At 30.4% G+C, this 27,877-nt stretch overlaps 3 protein-coding genes across 3 annotated transcripts; 2 read left to right on the top strand and 1 right to left on the bottom strand.

The window, feature by feature from the left end:
- The first annotated feature begins 6,204 nt into the window (after positions 1–6,204).
- On the top strand, positions 6,205–12,285 carry LOC100800210 (cytochrome P450 90B1). The gene is made up of 8 exons (XM_006574639.4): positions 6,205–6,623; positions 6,864–7,188; positions 7,367–7,522; positions 7,654–7,908; positions 8,054–8,146; positions 8,552–8,630; positions 8,817–8,923; positions 11,885–12,285. Exons 1-8 carry the CDS (start codon positions 6,412–6,414, stop codon positions 12,143–12,145), a joined length of 1,488 nt encoding a protein of 495 aa, XP_006574702.1. The 5' UTR covers positions 6,205–6,411; the 3' UTR covers positions 12,146–12,285.
- A 1,033-nt stretch (positions 12,286–13,318) lies between these two features.
- LOC100802169 (succinate dehydrogenase [ubiquinone] flavoprotein subunit 1, mitochondrial) lies at positions 13,319–20,317 on the top strand. The gene is made up of 16 exons (XM_003517979.5): positions 13,319–13,771; positions 13,865–14,041; positions 15,139–15,226; positions 15,404–15,550; positions 15,625–15,765; positions 16,554–16,639; positions 16,735–16,827; positions 16,922–16,985; positions 17,107–17,250; positions 17,480–17,667; positions 18,153–18,327; positions 18,409–18,579; positions 18,697–18,766; positions 18,864–18,984; positions 19,082–19,119; positions 19,921–20,317. The coding sequence occupies exons 1-16, from the start codon at positions 13,673–13,675 to the stop codon at positions 20,021–20,023; spliced, it is 1,905 nt and encodes a 634-aa protein (XP_003518027.1). The 5' UTR covers positions 13,319–13,672; the 3' UTR covers positions 20,024–20,317.
- A 5,624-nt stretch (positions 20,318–25,941) lies between these two features.
- LOC102669145 (F-box/LRR-repeat protein At3g48880) lies at positions 25,942–27,310 on the bottom strand. The gene is made up of 2 exons (XM_006574638.4): positions 26,946–27,310; positions 25,942–26,521 (listed from the first exon to the last, which is right to left on the bottom strand). The coding sequence occupies exons 1-2, from the start codon at positions 27,308–27,310 to the stop codon at positions 25,942–25,944; spliced, it is 945 nt and encodes a 314-aa protein (XP_006574701.1).
- Between the last annotated feature and the right edge of the window lie 567 nt (positions 27,311–27,877).

The following is a 27,877-nucleotide window of genomic DNA, read 5'->3' as shown; positions in this document are numbered from 1 at the left end:
TAAATAGATTAGGGCAGACATTATATAATGTAAGATTTAAATATATTTTTTTATCCTTTAGTCAATTTTTTATTTTTATAATTATTAATTATATTATTTTTATTTTTAGTTCATATAAATTATATCATTTTGTTTTTAATTTTTGTAACTTTTTTTTTCTATTACTCTCTTAATGATATGACATTTTTTGTGGACGTGAGACTAATTAGTGCCATCGTGTGTTGATGTGGGCACTTGCTGACATCAATAATCATTAGTCATATTAACCATTTATAATGACAAAAACTAATGGAAAAAATATGGAAACCTTCTAAAAAAATTAGAAGAGTTAAAATAAAAAAATGCATACATTATAGATATTAAAAATATATTTAAGTCATAATATATAATTTGGAAAGTTAAAACTATCACAGTCTCACTCTTTTTAATCTTTCAGTTAAAATTTTAAATTCTTTTTTTCCTTTTTATGCATATTTTATATAATACTATTCTTTTAAGATATCATCCTTTTATTCATGAAAATAAATATTTTAATTTATATTTTTTAAAAGAAGTTATTTACAATTTAAAATAACTTTATTTTACAATTTAAATTATTTAATGTAAATCTAATTAAAGTATTATTTGTATATTAAAAGGTATTTATTTATTATGGATTTTCATTACAACTAACATTTTAACTTTGCTATGCATCAAATAAATTAATACTTACTTTTATGCAACTCAAATTTATAATAAATAAATATTTTAATACCTAAATCGTATACAATTAAATTTATAATAAAAAATATTTAATATTTATTTAAATTAACTCAAAATTTTTATTTAATTTGTTTATTTGTTGAATCTGTTTGAATTTGAATACCCTACAAAACTCAAGAGTACTATGATTAGAGCTTATTTTAAGTTTTTAAATTAATGAACGAACTCTTTAAAAGACGTGGCAGTGTTTAGACGTTGAAGCACATTGAAGACACTTAGCCAAATTTTCCAAAGCATTCTTATTACTTGATTTGAAGATCCTTTCATCCAACATAGATAACTTATAACAAGGTCAAATTGAAAAGGTATTGTCCAATAGGAGTGTTGGATGTTTCTATTGAAAAGCAAGTGTTGGACGACCAGTTATAAAAAAATATTTTTAGACGTACGTTTTTTGTGTACAATGATATTTTGGATGTTTTAAACATGTATTATTTTGGACGAAACTAATTTATGAGAAACTCAGTTTTTTTTAGAATATATGAGAAACTTAGTTATTTCAAAACAATTTTATGTGAGCAGTTATATAAACATCTTATTAAGAGATGTAACTTCCATAAAAAATGAAGACACATGATGTAACTACACATGTAACACATTAATTACTATTTTTTTTCTGACTATGTAACACATTACTAATTCATTCACAATTTTAGAGATCGACATACGAATTAATTTAACCTAATTAGTATTATATATATGTAAGTATGTAACTTTTCTATTTCAATTATTCAAAAAAATATATATATATTTCAAAGATAAAAGTTAGGAGCATTTATGTGCTTTCGTATATTATAATATAAATCATACGTTCTTAAGTTCTGCTTTATATTTAAAAAAAAATTAATTTTTTTTACAAAATGAAAATAAGATTAATTTGAAAGATACTATTAAAATTAAAAGTGACGAGTTAAACTATATATGCATATTAGAGGATCAATAATCCTTCCCATGCATGCATCAAACATATATACATGAAATATAATAATATGTCACATGAGATAGCTGAATTATTGGATAATGATGATTTACGATTGTTCTTTATTCTTTTTACCCATCCTAGCTAATTTCTATTTTTCTTCTATTTTATTACATGCAGCCACGTTTGAACACACCATGAAAAAAAAACAAATAGCACAACTCTTTAAATAGTTGTATTTTTGAAAACCTAATAGTATAAACAAGAGAGATAGAGATAAATGATTGAGTATCCAATTTGTAAATTGGATGTTAAGCTTGAAGCCTTGAAAGTTTTTTATTACAAAATGATGTTTAATTGGTGTATGAACTTGCAATGACTGCAAGTATTCCTGGTGATGATTAAAGCATTTTTGTACATTTGTGTTCATTGCCATATATAACTAAACCGACAGATCTTATAAGCAACATCGAATTAAAGCCAGTATCTACTAAAAAAAACAAAGCATGCAACAGGTGGACGTCCACCATATTTAAACAAATTAAACTCTTTAAATATTTGATCCACGTATGGAAGACTAAATTATTTGCAGGCCGGGAATCCATTCTCAGAAGAATTGTTCGTTATTGTTATACTAACAACCAATTTGATTGTCCAAATATTTATCAATTTAGTTTATTTTATTTGACGGACCCCTCCTGGTGATCAATAAAGGTGACAAAACATTCCTTACAAGGTTTAATATAGATGCATTTTTAGAATCTGAATTCAAAATTATTGAGTAAATTAGAACAACTCCTTACAACTGGATATTACACAGTCGATGATTATCACATTAATCTTTAAAACATTGATACTAACTTGTTTGTTTTAAATTTTAAAATCTTTATAATGGTTGTTTGTTAACTAAGTTTTATATACTTGTGAAAGGATTAAAAGTAACCCCTTCTATTAAAAATGATGACTACTATTTTAGACGTGTGTTTGGAATAATTTATTTATATCATAAATTTTACTTATGACATAGGTACGTACTTGTGCAAAGAGACGGATGCTGGGGGACAAGTAAGGGTCTTAGCTTCCTTTCCTCTCCTCCATTGAAATTTCTCATGTATATACATGCATACTTTTAAATGGTTTAGTATAAAATGTGTAAAACACAATTTATATATGTTTTTTTTTTATGAATTTATGTATGTTGTTATTATAATATTGATTAAGATTAACTAATAAAAAAATTGTGTAAAACTAGATATATTTCTTGTTATTATTGTAATGATTAACTGGTGGAAAATTATAAAAATTTTAATCTCTCTTTAATATATTTCTAGATTCATTCCTTCGTGCAAATATATTGAAAAATTTATGATATATTCATAAACTGATTTAACTTGTTTAAATGAGTTACCTAAGATAATTTATGAAATTAGTGTTAAAACTTATATGAAATGCGTTTAATCATATTTCCTCTTTGATCTATTTAGAAGAAACAACTTCTCTCTCTCTCTCTCTCTTTATATATATATATTAACATGTAATTTATGTTATGTGTGTAAGTGTTTATATCTAAGTATTTATTTATCTAAATAAATCCCAAATTGGTGATATTTTATGTTGTTATTATTATTATTAGTTTTGTTAATAATTATTGGCATGTGATTGAAGGTCAAAATTTTACCATATAAACACACCGTTGTGCCTTATGGTGGCGCCGCCATATCCGGCTTCCCTTAATAAATTACGTATGGTGGATGGGTGGAAAAAAAAATCTCACACCATCTTATCATGGTGGCGTCATGACCGCTATTTAACGACACTGCTCAAAATATGTTATAGAGGATTAACAACGATATGCAAACTAAATTTTTGAAGAACTCCCGTGTTCAAAGAATAAACAAGCTTATAGACTCCACAATAGATATTATTCTTGAAATGAAAGAGTGAAAGACTTATAGGCAATTGTGCATGGTTTGCGTTAAGCTTGCACCCGCCCATATTAGAACATATTGCTGAGTTGGACTTTGGTATATATTTCTATCATTAATAGTTTATGTGCAAAGGAACATCCTTGTTTGCAATTGTTGAAGAAGTGCACCGTATTAGTAAAAGGTTATTGCAAGTATGTTTTTCTCATGTTTATAGGTAGTTAATAAAATGACTGACTCATTCGGCCAAGTTTGGGTTGTCTTTGGATTGTAATCATCGTATTTTTTTTACTAGTATTCCTAGTTTCATTTAGATCCTAATTTTATATAATTTTATATTTCGAAATTATGTGTTATTGTTTCCACGTTATGCATGTCATTCGATGACAAACGCATATCCAAACATACCGGGGACATGGATTTTAGAATAGATACGGTGTTAACACGCTATTTAACCTAAACTATTAATGTTAAACAGTACATGATATATAGACATTTTTATATACTAAATACGTTTAAATATTATTTTGATCTCTGTAATTTTTTTTTTAATTTTGATTCCTGTTAGTTCATTTTTGTTTAATTTTAGTTTTTGTAAGTTTATATTTTTAATTTTGATTCCTGTAATTTTTTCATTCATGTTTAATTCCTGTAAATTTTTTGCAATTTTAGTCTTTTTAAGATTTTAATTTTTTATTTATAATTTCCATAAGTCATGTTTACAAGAATCAAAATTAAAAAAAAAAACAGAAATTTATAAGAATTAAAAATGAGCAAAAAAAATTATAGGAACCAAAATTAAAAAAAACATAAACTTATATTACTAAAATTAGAAAAATAAACTTACAAGAACCAATATTAAAAAACTGTTAACTTACAAAAACAAAAAGCATATCTAAGGCTATTAAATATTAATAATATTTATTACTGTTTTTCTTATTTTTCTCCCTTTATTGTATCGTATACTTCCTTTGTCTTTATTACAAGACATGATTTAGAAGAAATTAATAGTACTTTTTATAAGACATTTTAGAATTTGTATGAAGTATTTTATTTTTTTTTTGTTAGTGGTCCTTATTAAATATTCGATGTATTTGTGTTTATTTATTGATAGTGATATATAATACTCTTAAGCATTAATGTTTTAACATCATAATAAAAAATTAATGATATTAATAAGATTATAACTCTTACATTAGTAATACTTTTTTTAAAAAATCAATTGAATTAATTACTTTATTTGCGTGATTGATGTTCAAAGATCTCAGGACAAGAAAGTATCAAATATTATATTTATAATTTTTTTATCTTTCTTGTTTATTGAAATTTCCAGGTTGCCTATTTGGTGTATACTAAATTTTTTCTTATAATTTAATAAGAGAAATATAAAAAAAACAGACAATATGAGTAGCAACTTTTTCTTATTATATTTTGGCAAATGCTAGCGAATGTCCTTAGGGTATTGTTTAAGGAACTAAAAGAAGAAATATTTATATTAAGATGTATAAAATTATGTTTTTCATAACTCTTTTTACACTCTTTTATGATTTTCATGATAAATATTTTTTTCCTTTTAGTTCCTTAACTAATATTCTAAGGACACTATTTAGTAATATCATATTTTAAATGACATTAATCAATTTTGTTAATTCTTGTGTAAGTTAGTGAAATTTGTTTATACCAGTATTTAGATAGAGAGTACTACTCCTTATATTCCTATATATAAGATCTAATTAACTATTTTATTAAGATTAAGAAAAGTAATTAATTTAATTGATACCAATAAATTTTTTTAAATTTATAATTTTTTTTAAAATTATTCTTATCATTAATACTTTCCTTTTTTAATAGTTTGTCAACACATTATCTTTTTCTTTTATTAGGGAATATTTTTAGTCTAAAATAATTAATCCAAAAAATATTATAAATTGAATCTTTCAAAAAGGAATAGGCATAATTTAAAACTTGGATATTTTAAATAAAAACGAAGAGAGTACTATAATTAATTAATAGGAAGATAGACAAAAAAAAAAAAATACTCACTCCCTCCCAAAATATTAGCCGTCGTATATTATGTTATATAAATCAAGAAAAAATAATAAATAAATAAAAGAGAATAATAATTTTACAAAATTAATCTTATATTATTATTAATTTATTTATGGATTATAATTGTTGTTCTCGGTTAATATTAAAAACATAAAAGAAAAAAAATAGTAAAACAAATGTAACATGGGTCCTTATGATGAATAAAATTATACTATCTATAACTAATTATTAGCATAACTCAAAAAGTTATTAATGTTAGGTTGAAAACTAAAATGATAATTATTGAATGATAATTTTTTTTCTTATGCAACAATTTGTAACGAGACCAAGGCAGTATTAATGAGGTGCTTAAAAAATTTGAAAGTCTATACGCCATTACTCCTCTTAAAATTGAGTGACAAGTTAATCGACATGGATTCAAACATAATAAATTAAAAAACTGATTGGTAAAGTGCATGTTTTCCAAGTGTAAAGCCTACTTCTTCGCTACTTTCCGCTGTTCCTTTTCTTCTTAAAGACAGAAGAGAAGCTTATAAAAGGCCCCTTCCTTGGCTTCACACTTTCATTAGGCCCGATTCCATTGAAACACCTGCTTTTGTAATTTCACTAAGCCAAAAAATAGAAGCTCCTTTTCATCAAGTGTGAGACCTTTTTCCTCATCCTGTTGCACACTGCACATGCAAGTTTCATTTGTTTCTTTTTTCTTTTTTGCTTCATAGAGAGAGAGAGAGAGAGAATCAGACAGGTTTAGCTCCCATGTCAGACTCACACCTGATCACTTTCTGTTTTCTTTCTTGTTCCATCCTTGCTCTTATTCTCATCACCTTCATTTTCACCAGAAGAAAGAAACCAAAGTTTAATCTTCCCCCTGGCCAAATGGGGTGGCCCCTTCTTGGGGAAACCATAGGGTATTTGAACCCTTACCCTGCTGTTACACTTGGAGAATTTATGGAGAACCACATAGCAAGGTAAAATCAATCACCCCCCAATACACCATGAAAAATTAAAAGAAAAAGAAAAAGAAAAATAGGCCCTAAAGGGTGTATTTTTTTGGATAAAAGTTATGTTCAACTTAACTTGTTTTCATCCGAATGAGACAAAATACTCGTTTCTCGGTTTGGTACATTGGAATGTGTGTTTTTCCGTTTGACATACTTCTAACTGCAATTCAAACACTCACTAGCTTAATTGTTCAATAATATGTGCAGGTATGGTAAAATTTACAAGTCAAACTTGTTTGGGGGGCCAGCCATAGTGTCAGCAGATGCAGGGCTGAATAGGTTCATATTGCAGAACGATGGGAAGTTGTTTGAGATCAGCTATCCTAAGAGCATTCGTGATATACTCGGGAAATGGTCTATGTTGGTCTTAGTAGGGGACATGCACAAGGAAATGAGGAACATTTCACTCAACTTTCTCAGCAATGCTAAGCTCCGAACACATCTTGTCAAAGAGGTCGAGAGGCATGCCCTTCTCGTTATTAACTCATGGAACAATAATTCTACATTCTCCGCTCTACAAGAAGCCAAAAAGGTATCTAACTAACCACTTCTCTTGTCAAAATTTCATTACTACTACCTCCTATGTTGATGTTTTAGAATTTTAAAATCTAGTTAATGTTTATTTAGTATGCACTGCTACTAGTGTTACAAGTACAAACATCAATGAATTACTAGTTAAAAGTTAGTTTGGTTGATTAATAAAATTGCAGTTCACCTTCAATTTTATGGCGAAACGTATAATGAGCTTGGAGCCTGGGAATCCCGAAACAGGACAATTGAGGAGAGAATATGTGTCTTTCATGAAGGGTGTTGTATCTACTGCGCCTTTGAATTTGCCCGGAACAGCATACAGGAAAGCATTAAAGGTAGCAATAGTCAATTAATATTTAATACTACTACTACTTTAGACTTTAGAGAACCCTTTTTTCCCCATAAATAATTAATTAATAGTGCTACTGAATTTTTAATTTTTAATATTGTAAGTTTCCTTTTACAGTCTAGGGGTGCCGTAAAGAAGATTATAGAGGGGAAAATGGAAGAAAGGAACAAGAGGATCCAAAAGGGTAACGCAAGTTTGGAGGAAGACCATGATCTTCTAAGTTGGGTTATGACGCACACAAATCTTTCAAATGAGCAAATACTTGACTTGGTATTGAGCTTGCTCTTTGCTGGCCACGAAACCTCATCGGTAGCCATAGCTCTAGCTATTTACTTCTTGCCGGGTTGTCCTCGAGCCATACAACAATTAAGGGTAAGCATGTAGTACCACGATGCTACGTGGAATGTTTTCTTAGGACAATTAATTACAACGACATACACAAAAAAAAAAAAAAAGATTAACTTTACTCCTAAGTTCTAACCAATAGGAATTATTTTGTTTTTGGAAATAATAATAGGAAGAACACGTGGAAATAGTCACTTCAAAGAAGCAGACAGGGGAAGTTGAATTGACTTGGGATGATTACAAAAGAATGGAGTTTACTCACTGTGTAAGTCACATATGAATATATGATAATAAATTGGGATTTATCTTTCTGTCCTTTTGTGTCTCTTTTTCTATAATACTTCTATATGATAGATGATAATCAGTGTATTTCGGATACTGGGTAAGAAATTAAGAATATAATTTTTTTTATTAAAATACATAAAATTGTGTTTTAAATATTTTTTAATATTAAAATTTTATTTTTTCAATTCTTTAACCAATGACTTATTGCCTTTAGGACTTTGGACTCTGAGATATTGGTTGTTGAAACCCTATTTCTAATAACAGTAATTTTTCTATTTTATAAAGTTAACATTTTAAAAGTACTATCATATGGGGGATGAAGCCCAACATTAACGTGTTTGCATATGTTAATAATAAATATTGCTCTTTCTTTGTCTTTGTGAAGGTTGTGAACGAAACACTTCGATTAGGAAATGTTGTGAGGTTTATTCACAGGAAGGCTATTAAGGATGTTCACTACAAAGGTAAGAAATTAATATAGGAAGATATATATAGATGGTATCACTCTTTAAGTGTTTATTTACATTTTTGGTCGAAAGAAAAGGAAAACCAAAGAGGAAAGATAGGCTTAAAGTGTTATAGTAGAAGGGCTTTTTTTATGTGTATTGAAAATGTGTTTTTGTTTGTGTTTGTGTTTGTGTTTGAAAAAGGTTATGATATTCCATGTGGGTGGAAAGTCCTTCCGGTGGTTTCAGCTGTGCATCTCGATCCTGCACTTTTTGACCAACCTCACCAATTTAATCCTTGGAGATGGCAGGTCAGTTCCATTTATAACTTATAGACTCATTGCACATTTGCACGCCTTGCACGAGTATTATTATTATTATTATTACCCTTCCCCTTCTTTTCTTCTTTTCTAAAGCCAAGGTTTTAAGAGAATTTTAGAAAAAGGGGGAAAATATTATTAAGCACTAAGCAGAGGTCCCCATCATCCCCTAGCACTTGAATTCAATTGGTGTTAGCTTGCGACTGTGGATTCCCACATGCAATCACTCCCATTACTGGGAAGTGTGGCCCGTGAATGAACAAAATTCAATTGATGATGGGGGGTTGAGATTTTGCCAAAACTAGCAAAGGGTATATATTATTAGTTGCCTATAGACTATAGTCATAGTCTTGGCCAAGACAGCACGGATAATTCACAACAATGACATTTTGGATGCTTTGATTTAATTTTTTAATTTTTTCTCTTGCTACTCAAAAATTATAAGTGAGTTGTGTATCAGACACTCACTTACATCCTTATAGAATATGATTCATATCTTATTAATTAGACAAATCTTTGTTGGTATTTTTTAACTTTTATATTAATACAAATGTAATTATTATAATATATTGCTGATTTTATGTTTTGTGCATTATGGTATTTTATAATTTTAAAACTTATTAAAGTCATATGTACGTTAATGTTCGTCGCCTAAGTTTATAGGTGTTAGGTCCCTTTAGCTTGGTATTGTAGCTTCCTTTGTAGTTTTAGTACATAAAAACACTTTACATTCGGCGCTTCAGAATCAGCCCCCCCTCCCCCACGAGGTAGACACGCCGTACAGCTTTGACGAAGCTGAAAAGAATGCATGATCCTTTGATCCTTGTTGTTGACTTAGTCCTAACTAGATAGAGTCACATTAAAAAATATCCATACTTTGTGGTATGAAAATAATTAACTTACACATTAAAATAAAAAAAAATGAACTATTTCATAGAGAAGTGACTATTAGTACCAATGTCATGTTCGTTGGCAGAATCACTATTACCTAATATATTTTATGGATTATAAGCAATCATAATAATAGTATAATGGATGAAACTTATGGTTGGTTTGATAGGAGAGGAAATAAGAGAAAAAATATGATTTGCAAAATGTTTTCTTTTGTTTGGTTGAAAAGAAAATATAAAAACAAAATGATTTCTAGAAATAAAAATTTAAAAATTTTCTTTATTTTATTTTATTTTCAAATAAAATTTAAAAATTGTTGAAAGGGAGCATTAGATAATGAAAAAAGAAAATGGTTGAGTTGGAACATTGGTAAGGAGAATAGTATAGTAGCTACAGATGAAGTGTCGTAATCAGCGGGAGAAGGATCTTGGGAACAGAAGGGGGACCCACTGGATGCGATGAATGATGATGGTGTGCACGTGTGGGGGCGGGCCCTGTGGTTGCAGCAGTAGCAGATAATAAATGCCCGTGTGCAAGTGGCCCCTCTCACATGCACGTGCATGTGTGCCTTTTCTTTTATCAGCCTCTTCTCTTATCTATCCTCTAATGCCCCTACTCTTTTTCAGCAAATCAATACTGCTAGCCCGCTAGGACTATTTAATTATACTACTACCTTTTCGTTCTAATTATAAGCTCTACTTATTTATTTTTTTTTGAAAGAAAATAACTAATATAAGAAAGTTTTAAAAAATAATTAATTTTGTTCAAAATATTAAATTTATTTAAAAAATTACATTGTGAAAAAAATTATTAAATATTAATGAATTATATTTCTCACTCTAAAATATTTTTTTATTTAAAATTACTTTAATGAAAAAATAATTAATGTAAATATTTTTTTATGAAAAAATAATTAATGTAAAGATTTTTTTATTTAATCTTACTAAAAAAATGAAATCATATTTTTAATTTGGGCCTTGTAATAATGATCGAAGTAGTATTTCTAGATTTTGTAGACATGCCCTTCAAAAATTGTTAGTCTTGTTTGAATTTTTTTTTTGAAAATGAATCTTAATATTAGTATTTAATAGTAATATTATATATATATATATATATATATATATATATATATATATTTATACATGTCAACAATTACATTAAGATAATATGTGATGCAGTTATAAACATATTTTAATAATTAGATACCTTGTTTAAATAAGTTTCTCCATAAATACTTAAAAATAAATAATTAAATCTTTTTTTAGGTTAAAATCAGTTTTTTAGAGAAGCAAACATTATTTAGCTTTTCCAAAAAAAAAGTGATTTAAACTTATGTATAAGGTTGTATTTTTTTTTATAAAGTATAAGGTAATATTTTTTTTCTTCTCTCTTATAGGTGTTTATAGATAACTTTATTGAAAGAGAACCAAAGTCTTAACTCAGTGAATTATCAAACATGTGAGTGATGTGTATACTTCGTTGCTCTCATTATACATAAAAAAATGTAGGTGACAAGTAGAAAAGGGAATAATGATAGGTGATTGGGAAATAAATTCCACTTCAAATGAAAATACAATGTTATTGTATAAAAAAATAATTTAAATTATAATTTATTATGCAGAAGTATTTATTTTATCATTGATTCATTGAATTTTGTTACCAACAATTACAACTTAACACTTTTGAAAAAGTAATATATTTTTTTCACTAGAAGTGGATCCATCTTTTTATTTTTCCTGGATTCGACGAGTTTAAGAGAAATTATGAACCCTAACCAATTGAAGCAAAAGGTATTAGTTTAGTTTACATAGGTTTAATTTTGTCTAAATCCTCTTAAGGGTTAAGAGATTCTGATTCTATGCAGGTCCATTCAAAGTCAATCATTTTGTGGCCCAAAATAAAAACATCGAGGCCTTTTAATTTGTCAACTTAGGCCCAATATAGAAGCCTAGAAGACTATTTGTTTATACCTATTTATAAAGAAATCTATCCAAATAGAACTAATATTAAAAAATTGATTGATTAAATAATTTTGCTTTGGCAATGTGGTTGGAGATGCAGGACAAGAATAAGAGTGGAAGTTGCGAAAACGCGAATGTTAACATGAACTTGATGGCGTTTGGAGGAGGACCAAGGATGTGTGCGGGATCAGAGTTAGGGAAACTTGAAATGGCTGTGTTCATCCACCATCTCATCCTCAACTACAACTGGGAACTTGTTGGAGAGGATCAACCTATTGCATACCCTTACGTTGATTTCCCCAAAGCTTTACCCATCAAAGTCCAAACCCACTCTTCCAAACACTCCTCATTTAGTAGCTAGAAGAAGGAGGAGAAGAAAGATTATTAATGTAGTTTCTAGTTTTTTTTTCTTCATGCTTTTGGAAAAAAAAAACCATGCTTGTTTAGGTGCCTTCTTTCCAATGTGTAGAAAGTGAAAATAATGAAAATGTGTTTAGTTTATTAATTTTCATAAATTGCAACTTTATCAAACAATATATCAAATAATTTTCTGCTAAAATATTTTAAATAGAGATAAATAGGAAAAAAATATATTTTTTAAGATGAATATAACATAATAGTAATGATGTAAATTTAGTTATTAAGTTTTACATTGTATGAATAAATTAAAAATTAAAAAAATCATGAAATTAAATCAAACCATAAAAAATGATTTGATTTGATTTGAATCACATGTTAATTCTTTGGTTTCAAGAGCTATTCTTTTAAAATTAAATCAAACTACACGATGAACCCCCAGAATTATCGATCGCCGGTCTAAATTTTTGTTCTTCTAAAACTTCCATTATTAGAAGAAAAGTTAAAAAAAAAAACACTTCTTTATTTTTCTTCTTACTCTTAGGATCAATTTGTTTAAACTTAAAATAAATGTTTTTTTAAAAAAACACTTATTTATAGAAAATAAACAAAAATAAATGTTTTTTTTAAGAAAATCAGTTTAGAGAAATACAGTAAAAAAATATTTATTTGATTAAAATAAATATCTTTTTCAACAAATAATTTTAATTAAACTTACTATTAATTTTTAAGTCAAAATACTTTCGGAACCCAAAGTCAACTTTGCATTGTTTTTGAATTCTTCTAAAATTAATAATTACACTTAAATTTGGGGTAAATTTACAACAGATATGCTGGTAAAATATTTTCCTTCTCCCATACGTTTGTTCCTCAACCAAACAGTCAGCAGAAACTGTCATGCAGACTATTCATATGATCATATCTACACTTTTTGGCAGTTGCGGTGCGTTTGAAGGCTACGTGGACTGTCTAAATCATATCAGTCGTGGCCAAAAGCACACCAGCCACCCCTCGCTTTTTTACGATGCAAACGTGTCTTTCTGAATCATCTTACGTCGGCCAAAATACCATCTAGGTTCAAAAATATCCACAGCTTCTTGCATGATTATAGATTTATTCTAGTATTTTCCTGCATTCCTAATAATATTCCACTTGATTAAAATTTAATTTCCCAAACAACCATAGTAGTAAAAATCAGAATACATCTAATATTTTTGTTTCACATCCAAGGTTTTAAATATAGTAGGGTTAGTCATGTTGTGACTTCGTTTCATTTGTTGATAAATGTGATTGATGTGGTCCAATAATTACAATCTTGTAACAGCAGAGTTTGCGTGGCATTTTTTCCATTTATTCCGACCATCCAATTTGCTACTCCTACTTGTCAAAACAACAAACGCGAACACAGAAAATACTAGTAGTATCAAATTTAAGAACCCGAGACCAAGAGTACTAGAAAAATAAAATAAAACACTACATATAAAATTAGAGAGAAGGAGAGCGTGAGTGTGTCTGTGTCTGCGCTTCAGAAATGTGGCGGTGCGTGGCTCGTGCTATTCGCGTACCAGCTTCGGAGAGATCCATACCTAATCACCAACCACTTAGATCTCACATTTCAAGATTTTTCTCTGTGCGAATCAATGCATCAACTTCAACTCTCTCTCAATTATTCGTTTCTGATTTCGCTGATTAATGAAATGGTGTCGTTTTGGTTGTTGTGCAGGGTGGTGGTGGTGGTGGGAGCTCCTCGTACAACGTGGTGGATCACAAGTACGATGCGGTCGTTGTGGGCGCTGGCGGCGCAGGGTTGAGAGCCGCCATTGGACTTTCGGAGCATGGCTTCAACACTGCTTGCATTACAAAGCTGTTCCCAACTCGTTCACACACTGTTGCAGCTCAGGTACCAGATCTTCATATGCACGTTACTTGTTTGTCGTAATTTACGATTTTTTGTTGTTGTGTATTTCGGTTGCTTATACTGTGACACAACTTGTTATTCATTTAGTGAGGGTTAATAATCAAATTAGTTCGTCGATCATGTTAAATTAATCCCTTAATGGTGGACCAAGGTTTCTATTTTGTTGACCAAATTAGTCCCTGAGGGGTGATTTTATTTGGTTAAGACGAAATACACATTCAAGACAATAAATGTAAGTTCGTTTTTACTTTTTTTTGGCTAAAATATATTTCTAATCTCTCAAATTTAAAGCACTTTTGGTTTAGAAATCTAATTCGTAGAATATTGTTTTTACTTTTTAGCCCCCCAAAGTGAATTTAAAAGACTTACAAGAACAAAATTCTTGTCTTTCTTTAGTTCCTCAAAGTGAAGTTGAGGGATTAAAAACAACAATTTACAAATTTGAGGGACTAATTTTTTTTTTTAATTGGGAGACCAAAACCAAAAGTGTCTCAAATTTAAGAGCTTAAAAACATATTTAGGACTTATTTTTTATTCTTTTTTGGAACTAGTAAGATGACGCTATAGCTTAAAGGGGCTAATTTGACTATTTGTTCTAAATAAATCTATTTACGGACCACCGAATGAGGGCTATTGGTAATGGTTTTAACTAGATGAATATAGCAGTGGTAACCTGCTAACTTTTGATTTATTATCTCTCTGATGATCATACACGCTTAGAGATATTTTAGGCATGAAGTATCGAAAAAAATGAGATATTTTAGGAATGTAATAAAGTTGATGTTACTCATTGGTTATAGTAGGTTTGGTGATGTAATGTATCCCCATTATGATTGTCTTATGGTCACTTAAATGCTACAACTTCATCCTTGTTTGACACTTTCTTTAGGGGATGAAAGACGCTTTAAGCTCAGTTATGTTGATTATAGCTTTTCATTGATGAATTGGGATTTTGATTGCCTTTTAATACCCTATCATTATGTTTTATCTGTTTGTATAATTCGTTTGTGAATTAAAAAGTATTGGATGATGCACAAAAGTGTATTAAGTTTTCATCATGGGAATAACTTTGTGTATAGGGTGGTATAAATGCTGCATTGGGAAATATGACTGAAGATGATTGGAGGTGGCACATGTATGACACTGTTAAGGGAAGTGATTGGCTTGGTATGAACTCACTCAATCTTAAAAACTTTACTTTACATTTTGTCTTGCAAAATTTTCATATAACTAGAAGTTGAGTAGTTTGCCTTTGTGAATATTGTGGTGGTAGAGATTCTTTTAGTATTTGCTCTTTCTTTTATTTCTTTAGTGGATGTGAAAAGGCAAGCTCTGTGTTTACAGGGGACCAAGATGCCATCCAATATATGTGTAGGGAGGCACCAAAAGCAGTCATTGAGCTTGAGAATTATGGATTGCCATTTTCACGAACTGAAGATGGAAGAATATACCAGCGTGCATTTGGTGGTCAGAGCTTGAACTTCGGAAAAGGTAAATGCAGATTTTGGAAGAGGGATATTAGCCTTTTTCCACTGAGAGTTCTGACTTATGTTCCTTTGCTATAGGTGGTCAGGCATATCGTTGTGCATGTGCTGCTGATCGAACTGGGCATGCTTTATTGCACACTCTCTATGGCCAAGCTATGAGGCATAATACCCAGTTTTTTGTGGAATATTTTGCATTAGATCTATTAATGAACAGTGATGGTGAGTTGCTGCAGAAAGTAGTTTGTTTTCAATGAACAATGTGCGATCAATTAATTGAACAAGGGGTCAGCATTCATAGGGAGTGATTTAATGAGCATACAGTGACTGGAAATTTCCTGCACAACTCCGCTGGAAAATTATACAGTAGTATACTACCCTCATTTGCATTTTTGAGTCTGATTTTTTTTTTTCAATTTTTCAAATTCTCGTGTATTTATAGGAATAATACCTCTCTTTTTTTGGTATGTCCAGAATGGTTTGCAAGCAATTTCAAAAGTTAAGTTTACAACAAGGGGGATTTATCACGTGTTTTTCCCAGCCAATCTGGAAAATAGAGTTAGCCAATACAATGTTATAGTAGAAAGTAAAAACTGAAAATTGTCTTTTATGCATATCTTTAAAATATAAAGAATTTGGATTTCCTTCTCTCCTTGCCTGCTGACTCATTTGGTCATGATCATATCATGACCAGACTGCTAGCAGCAATGGAGGTGACAGAAGAAAAAAAGTAATGAGAAAAATGGTTAAAAGTTCATTGTCACATGTTACTGTTGTAGACCATTTTTATGAATGGTACACCAAAAACTAACTTGTCTTCCTTTTTATCTGTATTTAAGATTTAAGATGTGAGATTACGATGGCTATATTTTCTTTTCACTTATTTTTCTCATGTCTATCATATTAGTCCTTAATATTTATAAATATGCTGTTACTTGTTGTGAAGACGATGCTGCCTGTGTGTTGGAGTTGATGATAAAGTTAACTAATTCTCCATATTGGAAATACAGGTACTTGCCAAGGAGTGATTGCCTTGAATATGGAGGACGGAACATTACATCATTTCCAAGCTTCTTCAACAATTTTGGCCACAGGGGTACATGATTTTCTTTGCTTGTTTGACATTGAAGTTTTTAATTATACTTGTTGTGGATATGTGTGTGCTAATCTTTTGTTTCACTTTCACACCAGGGCTATGGCAGAGCATACTTTTCTGCAACTTCAGCACATACATGCACTGGAGATGGCAATGCCATGGTTGCACGTGCTGGGATACCACTTGAGGTCTCTTTTTGGGCTTTGCAATTTTCATTATTAAGCTGAAATCTTATATAGCAAGTATTTTATTACTCATGTTTTCTTTTCATAAATTTGGTAGGATTTAGAGTTTGTACAATTTCACCCAACTGGCATATATGGAGCTGGCTGCCTTATCACAGAAGGTTGGTGTTTTAAAGTTCTTATTTTCATATAGGTTCACATTTGGTTGTATACTGTAATGTACTCTGGGCTAATTAAGTTGAAATATATATTGCTTCTCATTTTCTTTCTTGGACCATGTAGGTTCTCGTGGTGAAGGTGGAATTCTTAGGAATAGTGAAGGTGAGAGATTTATGGAACGATACGCACCTACTGCAAAGGATCTTGCATCAAGAGATGTAGTTTCTAGGTCAATGACTATGGAAATCCGGGAAGGCCGTGGTGTAGGTATGCTGTTTTTAAGTTTGATAATAAGTCCTTATTAACATAATTGTTACAATATTACTTTTGTGGAAACCAGTGTTTGAATATATTCAGCTGTGTCTTCTAGAAACTAGAAATACACATTATTTTCTTGAAGCATGTCATGACCTCTATATTCTCTGTATTGGAAAATATTTGATCTTCCAGTTAAGCTGGATATCTTGTCAATATTGACAGTGGAAATTGTTTGCAGGACCCCTGAAAGATCACATCTATCTCCACTTGAATCACTTACCCCCAGATGTTCTTAAGGAGAGGCTACCTGGTATCTCTGAAACAGCTGCTATTTTTGCTGGTGTGGATGTTACTAAGGAACCTATTCCTGTTTTGCCAACAGTGCATTATAACATGGGTGGTATTCCCACAAATCATCATGGAGAGGTACGATCTTAAAACTAATCTTTTAACCTCCAATTAAAAAAAAAATAAACAAAAGAAAAATTTAAGAAACAGAGTAGAAAATAAATTCAAAACATAACATAATTAGTCACTGTCATGCCTGTATATAGTTTTTTTCTACAGCAACTGTTTATGGTTGTCATAAATTAGTGTTCTTTGCTTATTTAATACATGATATGCTTCTCCTTCAATTTGAATATGTATGAATAGCATTTGGTGCTCTCTGTACCCTTGCAACTGTCACATTGCAAATAGTGATATCTTTTTTTTTTATTAATTTTTGTTGTTGGCATACTTGATTACTTGTATGGATTTAATAAAGTCAATCTTATACTGTTATGTGTGAAGTTAGTATAAGAAAAGCAATCTTGTTCTTTGGATTTGTTATATTTCATTTCATTTTTCTTTAAATGAAAAAAGGAAATGAAAAAAAAAATTTAGTCTAATATGGCTTTTTTCTTATTCAGGTGATTACTATTAAAGGTGATGATCCCGATGCAGTAGTTCCTGGATTAATGGCTGCCGGGGAAACAGCCTGTGCTTCAGTCCATGGTGCAAATAGGCTTGGTGCAAATTCACTTCTTGACATTGTTGTTTTTGGTAGAGCTTGTGCAAATAGAGTTTCAGAAATCCAAAGGCCAGGCAAGATTCTTTTGCAGTTATTAAATGGATTGTGTATGCTGAAATGAGGTGATAAAAATGCACCTGTTTCTCGTTTTGCAGGAGAGAAACAAAAGCCTTTAGAGAAGGATGCTGGTATGAAAACAATTGCTTGGCTGGACAAATTGAGAAATTCAAACGGGTCGTTGCCAACTTCAAAAATTCGGTTAAATATGCAACGAATAATGCAAAACAATGCTGCTGTGTTCCGTACACAAGAAACGTTAGAAGAAGGTAGTACTTTGTTGATCAATAGTGCTTGGTCCTCTTATCCCTACTATCCTTTTCCCATGGTACATCTTTACTGCTCCTTTAATTTATCTTCTCTGAATTTCATCTTCCCTGTGGCAGGTTGTCAATTAATTGATAAAGCATGGGAGAGCTTTCATGATGTCAAGTTGAAGGATCGAAGTTTGATATGGTAAGACTTCTTTGTCCAATGCCACTTGGATTCCTATTATTTCTAGGAATCGAATCTACTTGTTCATTTTAAAAGTTTATTGGCTCAATATTCTCAGGAACTCTGACTTGATTGAGACCATTGAGTTGGAAAATCTTCTGATAAATGCCTGCATCACCATGCACTCTGCTGAAGCAAGAAAAGAGAGTAGAGGTGCTCATGCCCGTGAGGACTTCACAGTCAGTACTATGAACCAATTTGTTATCTACTGTGTAAATTTCACCCATTAATATGAAGTCTGTCTAATTGAATGTGTTGCTTGCTTTTAATTTACAGAAAAGAGATGATGAGAAATGGATGAAACATACTTTGGGGTAAGTCATGTTTCATTTAAATTGTTATTTACATCAGTAGACATTTGGATTTAGCCGGTTCTCTTCATTTCTAGTGGGAATCCTGACCCTTTTAGTGTATACAAGCTTTTTTTTTTTCTTAAGTGCATCAGAGTTTGAGTCTTGATTCTCTTGTATTGGTAGAGAAACCAAACAGTAAATAAACCAGTGACGCAAGTGAAATGGTATTTTCTATTGCATTATCTGGTATTTGTATTATCTTTAAATCAAGTGATCCTTGATTGAAGAACCTCTGTCACTGGGTTGTTTTCATTACAGAAAGAGATGAGCCTTTATGCAATTCAGGGTCTTTGCCATCTTTAAGTAAACGCCATCAAATTTGAAGTGATGGCATGATACAATATTGAGCTTGCATTGATTTTTGGTGGCAAATTATAAATGTTTCTGTTGAATATCGTATTTTTAGTTGAAAATTCCATATTCACTACAGTTTACAGTTGTAAGACTAAAGAACAATGACTTGGTTATTTTGCAACCAACTAGAGAAGTTGAAAAGCTTGTAACAGTCATGTGGGGAGTGAGGTATTTTGTTTGTGTTGCTAACCATGAGCATGGTATATATTTTGGTTAGTGAGCCATTAGCTTTTTGATTTGTCAAGGCACACTTGTAATATCGTTGCAGGGCTTGTTGGATCATATAGCCTAAAACAAAATTGACTTTAGTTTGCAGGATTTGTTACAGTAACACTTCCGTTTTTAAAATACTTATGTCTACGAGTTGCTTTCTTTCTGTTAACCGAGTTTTTGTGTATTGATTTGCAGATATTGGGATAATGAGAAGGTGCGGTTAGATTACAGGCCGGTGCACATGAATACGTTGGATGATGAGGTGGAATCATTCCCTCCTAAAGCTCGTGTTTATTAGGATACTTACTGAATTATTACTATGGATGATTTATACGGATTGGTTCACGAAGTATGAAGTATGGAATGGCAAGTGCAGGTGAAAAAGGATTCAATAAAGTGTCGTAGATGCATGACTTTGATGATAATCGTTTTATTCATCATCAATGCTGAACATGATCTATTCCAGGCAATCCTCAATGATGTACGATGTCTGTATTTAAAGCTGAAAATAATAGCCATAAAATCCCAATAAGTGTTCACTTTGTTGATCAACTTTGACCAGTGTACAATGTGCTAAGGGTTTATTTTCTGCTCCCTAGTAGTTTTAGTCTGTTTTATATTCATTTTTATTTTTCTAACCAAAGTAGCAAATGGAAGCCAGCTGCTAAAGTGGCTTATGGGAAGTAAATTGTGGAAAATAATTGAAGCATTATTTTAAATTGAGTTTGTTAATCAATTCGCACGTAGTTATTTAAGTTTAATCAGAAATTTCGGATTTAAGTTTTGTTCCAGCTCTTCTGCTGTTCGGTTTAGCTAACGTGTATATGCAGTATCCAATATCTGGTTTACATAATTAGGTACGTATAAAACTTACGCCTGGAGGACTTATTTTCTTAAAATTAAATGACATTCTTTCATTATATAAATTAAAAAATTAGCAAAAAAATGGTTTATATTAGAAAAATGTTATATGTAAAACAATTTATACAACATCATGTATAATCTTTCTTTTGTACATCATTTATCATTTATGTCATAATGATAAATGATTTTTTTTATTAAATTAGGTAGTTTTGTAAAATTATATATCTCATACTAAATGGTTCTGAAAATTATTTGTCAAAGATAAATGATTTTTATTTTTGACATAAAAAAATAACTTTTAACATTGTTGTAATCAAATTGATGTAAAAAGGTGATTGATGTCAAAATTCTTTTGAATTTATTTTTAAGTAATTAAAATTATTTAATATTATATATTTAATATCCTTTAAATTTTATATCATTTAAGAGTATATATTTAGTATATTCTTTAACACAAAATATTTATTAAATTAGATTGATTATATTAGATTTTACTCAAACATCAATATTTTTTTTTCTCTTCAAGTATTCAACCATTAATGTTATTTAAAACGAAATGCAGATTGATTATATTAAATGAGTATCTTAACTTAACAACGCAGCTAACATGACATGCTCCATCCCAAAAAATGGTTGAGATTAATAACAACGAACATATTAATTGTTATGACCATTAACATTTAAAAGAGTTTAAACGGAATAGGGTGATTTTCGATAATGCTGATTTGGAACCTGGGGCCATTCTGAATTCTATCAAGCATGTCACTTGGCAATGGATTGCATATAAAAGGGGTTTCACAGCGGGGATCCTTTTTTCCTCGTGGTGTTTGAATCCGTTTGGGTGTTAATGAGGGCATTTTTTGTTCTGCATATACTTGGTATAGCTGCAGGTTTTTGCTAACTCTTTTGGGTTTATATGTTAACATAGGGGTATATGGGATAGTGGTATATATGTATAGTGCCTTACTATACTTCCCATTTCTTATTTATGTACCTTCTTAACTATTAATGCTAATATAACTTTTGCCTTCCAAAAAAAGAGTTTAATTATATGATTGATTTAAATCATGACGTGTGTGTTGATATTTTTTAACATGAATCTCTTAAATATATTTTTACCATCTGTGTAAAAAAATATTTTTTCTCATTCTCTCAGTCTCTTAGTATTAACATATTATTTTAATTTGAAAAATATGTGATTTCATAATTTTAAATGTTAATAGCTAGATAAAACTAAATATTTATGAACATTGGAGCACGATTAACAGTATTTCACTTTCATGATTTTAATGACATAAAAAAATGAGGACTGACTATGTTCTTTTCTAATTAATATATACAGTAGTATTTATTATTATGTAGGTATTTAGTTAAGTGCAATTTACCCCATATAATATATATGATATTATTAAGAAGGGACTCTAGGCAGTAAAGCAGTAAATATGATATTATGCTTGTTGTTGGTCTATGGGTCGTTAATATAGTGGAGGAAGTCATGTTCAGAAATGCCTGATATTGAATATATCAAATTATTCACAAATGCCTCTCATAATCTTATGTTGTCATGTCTTGGCTACTATCAAGTATTATATTAAACTTAATCCTGTTTTGTATAATATCAGATGTCTTACTTCTGCCTTTTATATAACTGTATTGTTTGCATTATGTTTATGTTTAATCGGTTAACCTTACGATTTTATAGGCATTATTAGGTTATGTGCATGGAGCTCAAATTGTCCATGTATCTGAACCTATTCATGGTTGTTTGTGGTAAGGTTAAACATTTCAAAACCATCTGTTGTTTTTCAAGTACTTACTATGAAATTGCAACGTTCAAGAAAATAAATATACCTAAGATATACAACAATATTATCATTTAAAGGTTTTCATATCCATTCCTTCCCCATGCTTGTTAAATTTAACTATCTGTGTACTTTACAGTGAAGTTAAGCACAATGGCTGCCAGCTTTTTTGGATGTGTTTGGTTTATCGTTGAATTCCGTTTACATGCATTCAAATGCAATGTTTTGTGAGAAAAATAACAAATTATTACTTCTCCTTGATTATACAGTTCGACATTCTCTAAGGGAAAAACAAACGCACAAAAGGCGGTAGAAATTAAGATTTCAAGGTTTGTTCACCCTTTTTCATAATTCTACAAATTTGAATCCTTTTAAAGTCATTTTTAGTAATTGTTTGTTGAAATTCTTATGACTGTTCTATTGATGTGTTTGGCTGAATTGCAGGTTCATAGTAACCTTAGAGAAATATTGAAAGAATATCAAAACCATTTAAAGGATTAAGTATAATTTTAACGACATGGCTATGAATGGATGAAGTTTTGGACCCTGATTTTAAGGGAGAATAAATATCCTATTTGCAATTTCATCTTCATATTAATAATAGAAAAAACACTCAACGAGTATGGAAGAAAAGCATTCTTCATATAGTAAACACAAAGAATATCCCTTAGAATTATGTAATTATGTAATGGATATGATGGGTGTACATGATAGGAATCAGTATATGGATACCAAAGTTTATATGATGGAAATGACGCCAAGCTCGAAATCATATATTCTTTCAGAATATATATCACCATGAACGGCTTTACATATTCAACCTCTTCAGTCTTCATATAAATCAATAACTAGGCGTTGGTGTATGTTTAGTGCCTTGTTTTGTTTTTTTCCTTCACCTCATTTCTCCGCGCCTCATTATAAGCTTCATAAACATTCCAAAGAGACAAAAATTATCAGTACTGGATCTTAATTATTAGACAAATTAAATCATTATCCATTAATTCACTCCAAACAAGTTGAATTATTGAAGGGGGAAATGGCGGCATGATTTTTTTTCATATTTATGAAAAGCAAACCTGGGTGATTTTCATGGATGAACTTATCTTTCTCAACTTTTGTTGTGGATTGTTTTCCACCACTAGCCCCTTCAAATCCTTTTTTCATATTTAGACATCACATTCCTGCAATTGTTAATTATATTTTATTTTATTATTAACTACATTAAATCGAATTAAATCCTCGAAGACCTTAAATTAATTAAATAAAATAATGCTTGAAATACATATGTATTATATTTTCTTGATAAGTATTGTTACGGGATGGATATAGTTAACACAACTATTACTTAGTTAATAACAAAAACACATAAAATAAAATAATGAGATTTAGCATATGAAAAAAAAGAAGTTATAAACCAATAATATAAAATAATTTTATACTATTATCTAATCATAAATTATTATGTATAATAAGTTTATTGATTTTTACAATAATTATCTATAAAATTATATATCAATAATAAATTATGATTGGATTATAATAAAATTAATTTATACATTAAACTCTTAACATATACTATATGTTTAATTAATTTAGAGTTTGCATCGATGATCTATGCTTCTTAAAAAAGAATATTGGTTCACGATTAACAATATCTCCCTTTCATGATTTCCACAATAAGTTATTTTTTACTTACTCTGTCGCTTTCTCAGTCAGGTTTTGAGTCTTATCCATAATACTATCAGGGTGGGTGCTGAATGTCAGTGTCGAAGTTGATCCCCTACCTAGATTGGAAGAGAGAGATCTTGGAAACGGAGTAAATATTGGATAGGTTAGAAATTTCATCATGGTGTGAAGCATCATCTTTTTATGTGTTTGAATAATTCAAAACATGTAGCAAAAGGTATAGTTAAATTTATATATACACTAATTACACCGGATGGATCAATGTGGGGGATGGAAAGTTATGGTCAATGTGATATCAAATATGACTCACACAATGTAAGAATAACCAAAAAAATTTAGTTGCGGGTTTTGAGCTTTTTTCATAAGACTGTGTCAAGACATCAAGCTTGTGGGTTAACCAAACAAATGGCATGTCTGAATCATTTGGCTCACAAGCAGCGCCATGAAGGAGAGACCAACAAATAACGTGAGGTATTTCAGTAATTATATTTTTATATACTTACTATGGTTGATGCGATATTATATATGTTACCACAATTGGGTTATACATGTATTTTCAATTTCATAATCAAATTAAATATATTTATCCTAAAACTAAATAATTTCTATATTTATCATTAGTTAGTTCAAATGGAAAGTCCGATACCAAAGCATGGAAAATGTACCCACTATTAAATCAATTGTTTGATTTCTATTTTCAAAAAGTATTTTTAGTTTTCAAAACATGCAATTAAACAAAGTTGCTCAAACAGTTGGTGAAAGGTAGTGCAATTGAGGATGTGGTTGAATGAAATGAAAAACAAAAGAATACGAATTGAGTGAGCATCGTTTTTTCCAATGCAATTTTGCTTCGAAGATTTGGTTTTGGTTGCAGCAATCAATGGATTATTTCAGAAAGAGGTTTCTTGTGCAGATGCTAATCTTTCTTAAAAGACTCCCTCAATTAGTGTGCCCGTCAACTTAGGGCTTTATCTAGAGAGCAAATGTCTCTGCACCATGTAGAATCATTTCCCTTTGCACCATCTAGCTCCCCCCATGTCACGTGTTTATTACCCAACACCTTATAATTAAGTGAAGCAACTTAAACCCTTCATATCGAGAAAAATAATTAGTTAAAGAAACATGATATATCAATAACTCGTAATAAGAAAGATTTTGTTTCTCACGTGTATAATGAAAGAAATACGTAGCAACGGAAATAGAAAACTCACCTTGTATTACTATTATATTATCAAATATACATGCAACATTCACAATGAACACTCATACTTTGAGGCTACTGACAAGTGAGAGTTAGAAATCTTTAAATCTTAATTTGTCTTCAGAAAAGCTTGCAAACTGATAAAAAGTAGATATTTTATGGGTGCTACCTTTGATTAGTGAATTATCTTATCCGACTTTAATAAAGGTTTAAAATACATTTTCAGAATTTGGTTTATATTTTCCCTTGCATGGTTTTATATAATTTTACCACCAACAACTTATTAATGTTTTTAGAGATATATTATTATTACACAACAAGTTTTGCCATTTACTACCAGAATGTACAAATGTTCTAGCTTCTCTACAAAATCATGCACCCAGAAATTTGTGATATATATGTATTTCCAGCATAACCATTGCATTGAAGTATTTTCCCAGCAAAAGTACTAGCTTATACATCCTTATAGCAAATCAACACTTAACAATCAAAGTTTTATCCAAGTAAATGGATAGGCTAACAGCACAAGAAAACATGTTTAGACAGGAATCAACAAAAGGTAATTAAATGTCTATGAAAGTTAATTACTTGAAGCACAAAATGAGTGAGACCCAAATAATTAACAAGGTTTGATGCAGCACAAACAAAACATATTCAGATAGATTAATGTGCAAGAGAAGTTATCTCGTCCTCCCGCCACAAATCCTCTGAGGCATGGATAAGAAAGCTTGTAATTTGGAAAATTCCGGCAGGAATAATGCTCCTGTCATTCTTGCACCTAAGGCATGATCCTTCTTTACAATATATAAGCTTTCCGTAATTCGATGGCGGCAAATGCTTTTGTACATAAGTAATATCCACAACACCGAAATCAGAATATGGTGCATCTATAATGGAGCTATGGCATATATTCACCGCCTCCAAATGTTGGAAGGAAGTGAACACACCGCACAAAGCACCCATGCTTGTCATTATGCACCGAATGCTCAAAGCCTTCAAGTTAGGGGCACATTTAAGCAGCGCTTCAACATAATTTTCTTCAAAGAGGAGGCAACCGTGACTAAATTTCATCTCTGTTATGTTCTTGCAGTATTCGGCAATTGCAGAAAATATGTATTTATTGGGGTCATCGAAGGAAATGGTAATGGACTCTAGGCCCCCCCATGACTTCATTGCCGTATGCACTGCTTTTCTTGAAAAGACACATGTATTTGGTAGAACTAGTCGTTTCAGATTTGGGGTCCTACAAAACAAGACAAAAGCACCATTATGTATTAGACGATAGAAGATGAATATGGGTGTGGGATACTAAGCATTAACGGGCATTATTTCTGTATAACCATTATGTATCTAAAGGGTCATGATATTATGTTTGTTTAGTGTCTTAATTGAAGAGTTGTGTATTAATGCCTATGAGTTGCATTATTATAAATAGAGAATCAAATTATGTAACTAAGTATGTCAAATGAAGAGAATCTCCTTGATTTTTTATAGTCTCCTCTTCTTTTTTGCAACATGTAATACCAAACAACTTTTATATATATGCAATATTTAATTTAGACTTCTTAATTAATACTGATGGGTGTTTTGTTTTAGAAGGTTGTATAAATAATAGTCCAAATGCATGCACAAATTAAAGGGTAATTAAGAATAAGAGAATATGTTACCTTTCAGCAGCTATGATGAACTGCTCATCCGTTAAGTCAACATTGTAGTTAAATATTAAGCAATTTGTATTTCCATTACTCAGACTCAAAACATACTTTAAGAATTGAGTAATTTTCCCCCTCGAATGCTTGTAAGCTCCCGGCTTATTATTTTGTATGTTGAAAAGGTATGAGTTATTGAGTTCGGACAGATCAATTTTGCGCCAAAGAGACGGGTCACGACAAGCTTTGTTCCACATTTTGCAGACCAGCGAGGCAACTGCAAGGTCCACAACATTGAGGCTCATAAGTATTGTTATTATTATATCAATTGACCGAAAATCATTCCAGACACCGGTCGTTGCAGCTGAATTGCTATTATCCATTTCTTATTGATGCTTCCTGCAAATACATTAAATGTTTCACATCATCATTTCAACTTTCTCATGAATCGGAAAAACGCAAATCACAAAACCCTTAAAAGGAAATCACCATGCATTTGACTGCATGTGCTAGGAATTAATGAAGCCAGAAATTTAAAGATTCTAAAGAAATACTTATGCTTCATTCAAGAAATTATCACTATTTGATATGAATCTCATTGACAAATACCATTTCACATCCTTTTTAGCCCAATGTTTGCAGTTGCAATTCGTATCAATTAGGTGTGTCATTGGCAACCTAACATTTTTTTTTGCACTATATTATATGTATGAAATATCCTCTGACTTATCTTTATCTTATTTCCATATTTTTGTTCCACACAACATAATATGTAGGGATGAATTACATAAATCAATTTGGGTCTACTTTAAGCAAAAATTGAAATCAAATTGGGTAAACAGACTCGGTCAGATTTAGTAGATTTTCTTCAATTCAAACTAGACTTTCTTTTATTTGGGTCAAATTGAATTGATTTTTGAGTAACCCGACAAAAGAGGAAAAAATTATAA

Source organism: Glycine max, chromosome 2, assembly GCF_000004515.6.
Source record: "Glycine max cultivar Williams 82 chromosome 2, Glycine_max_v4.0, whole genome shotgun sequence".
Classification (NCBI taxonomy): Eukaryota; Viridiplantae; Streptophyta; class Magnoliopsida; order Fabales; family Fabaceae; genus Glycine; species Glycine max.
This window is presented reverse-complemented; position numbering and strand designations above follow the sequence as displayed.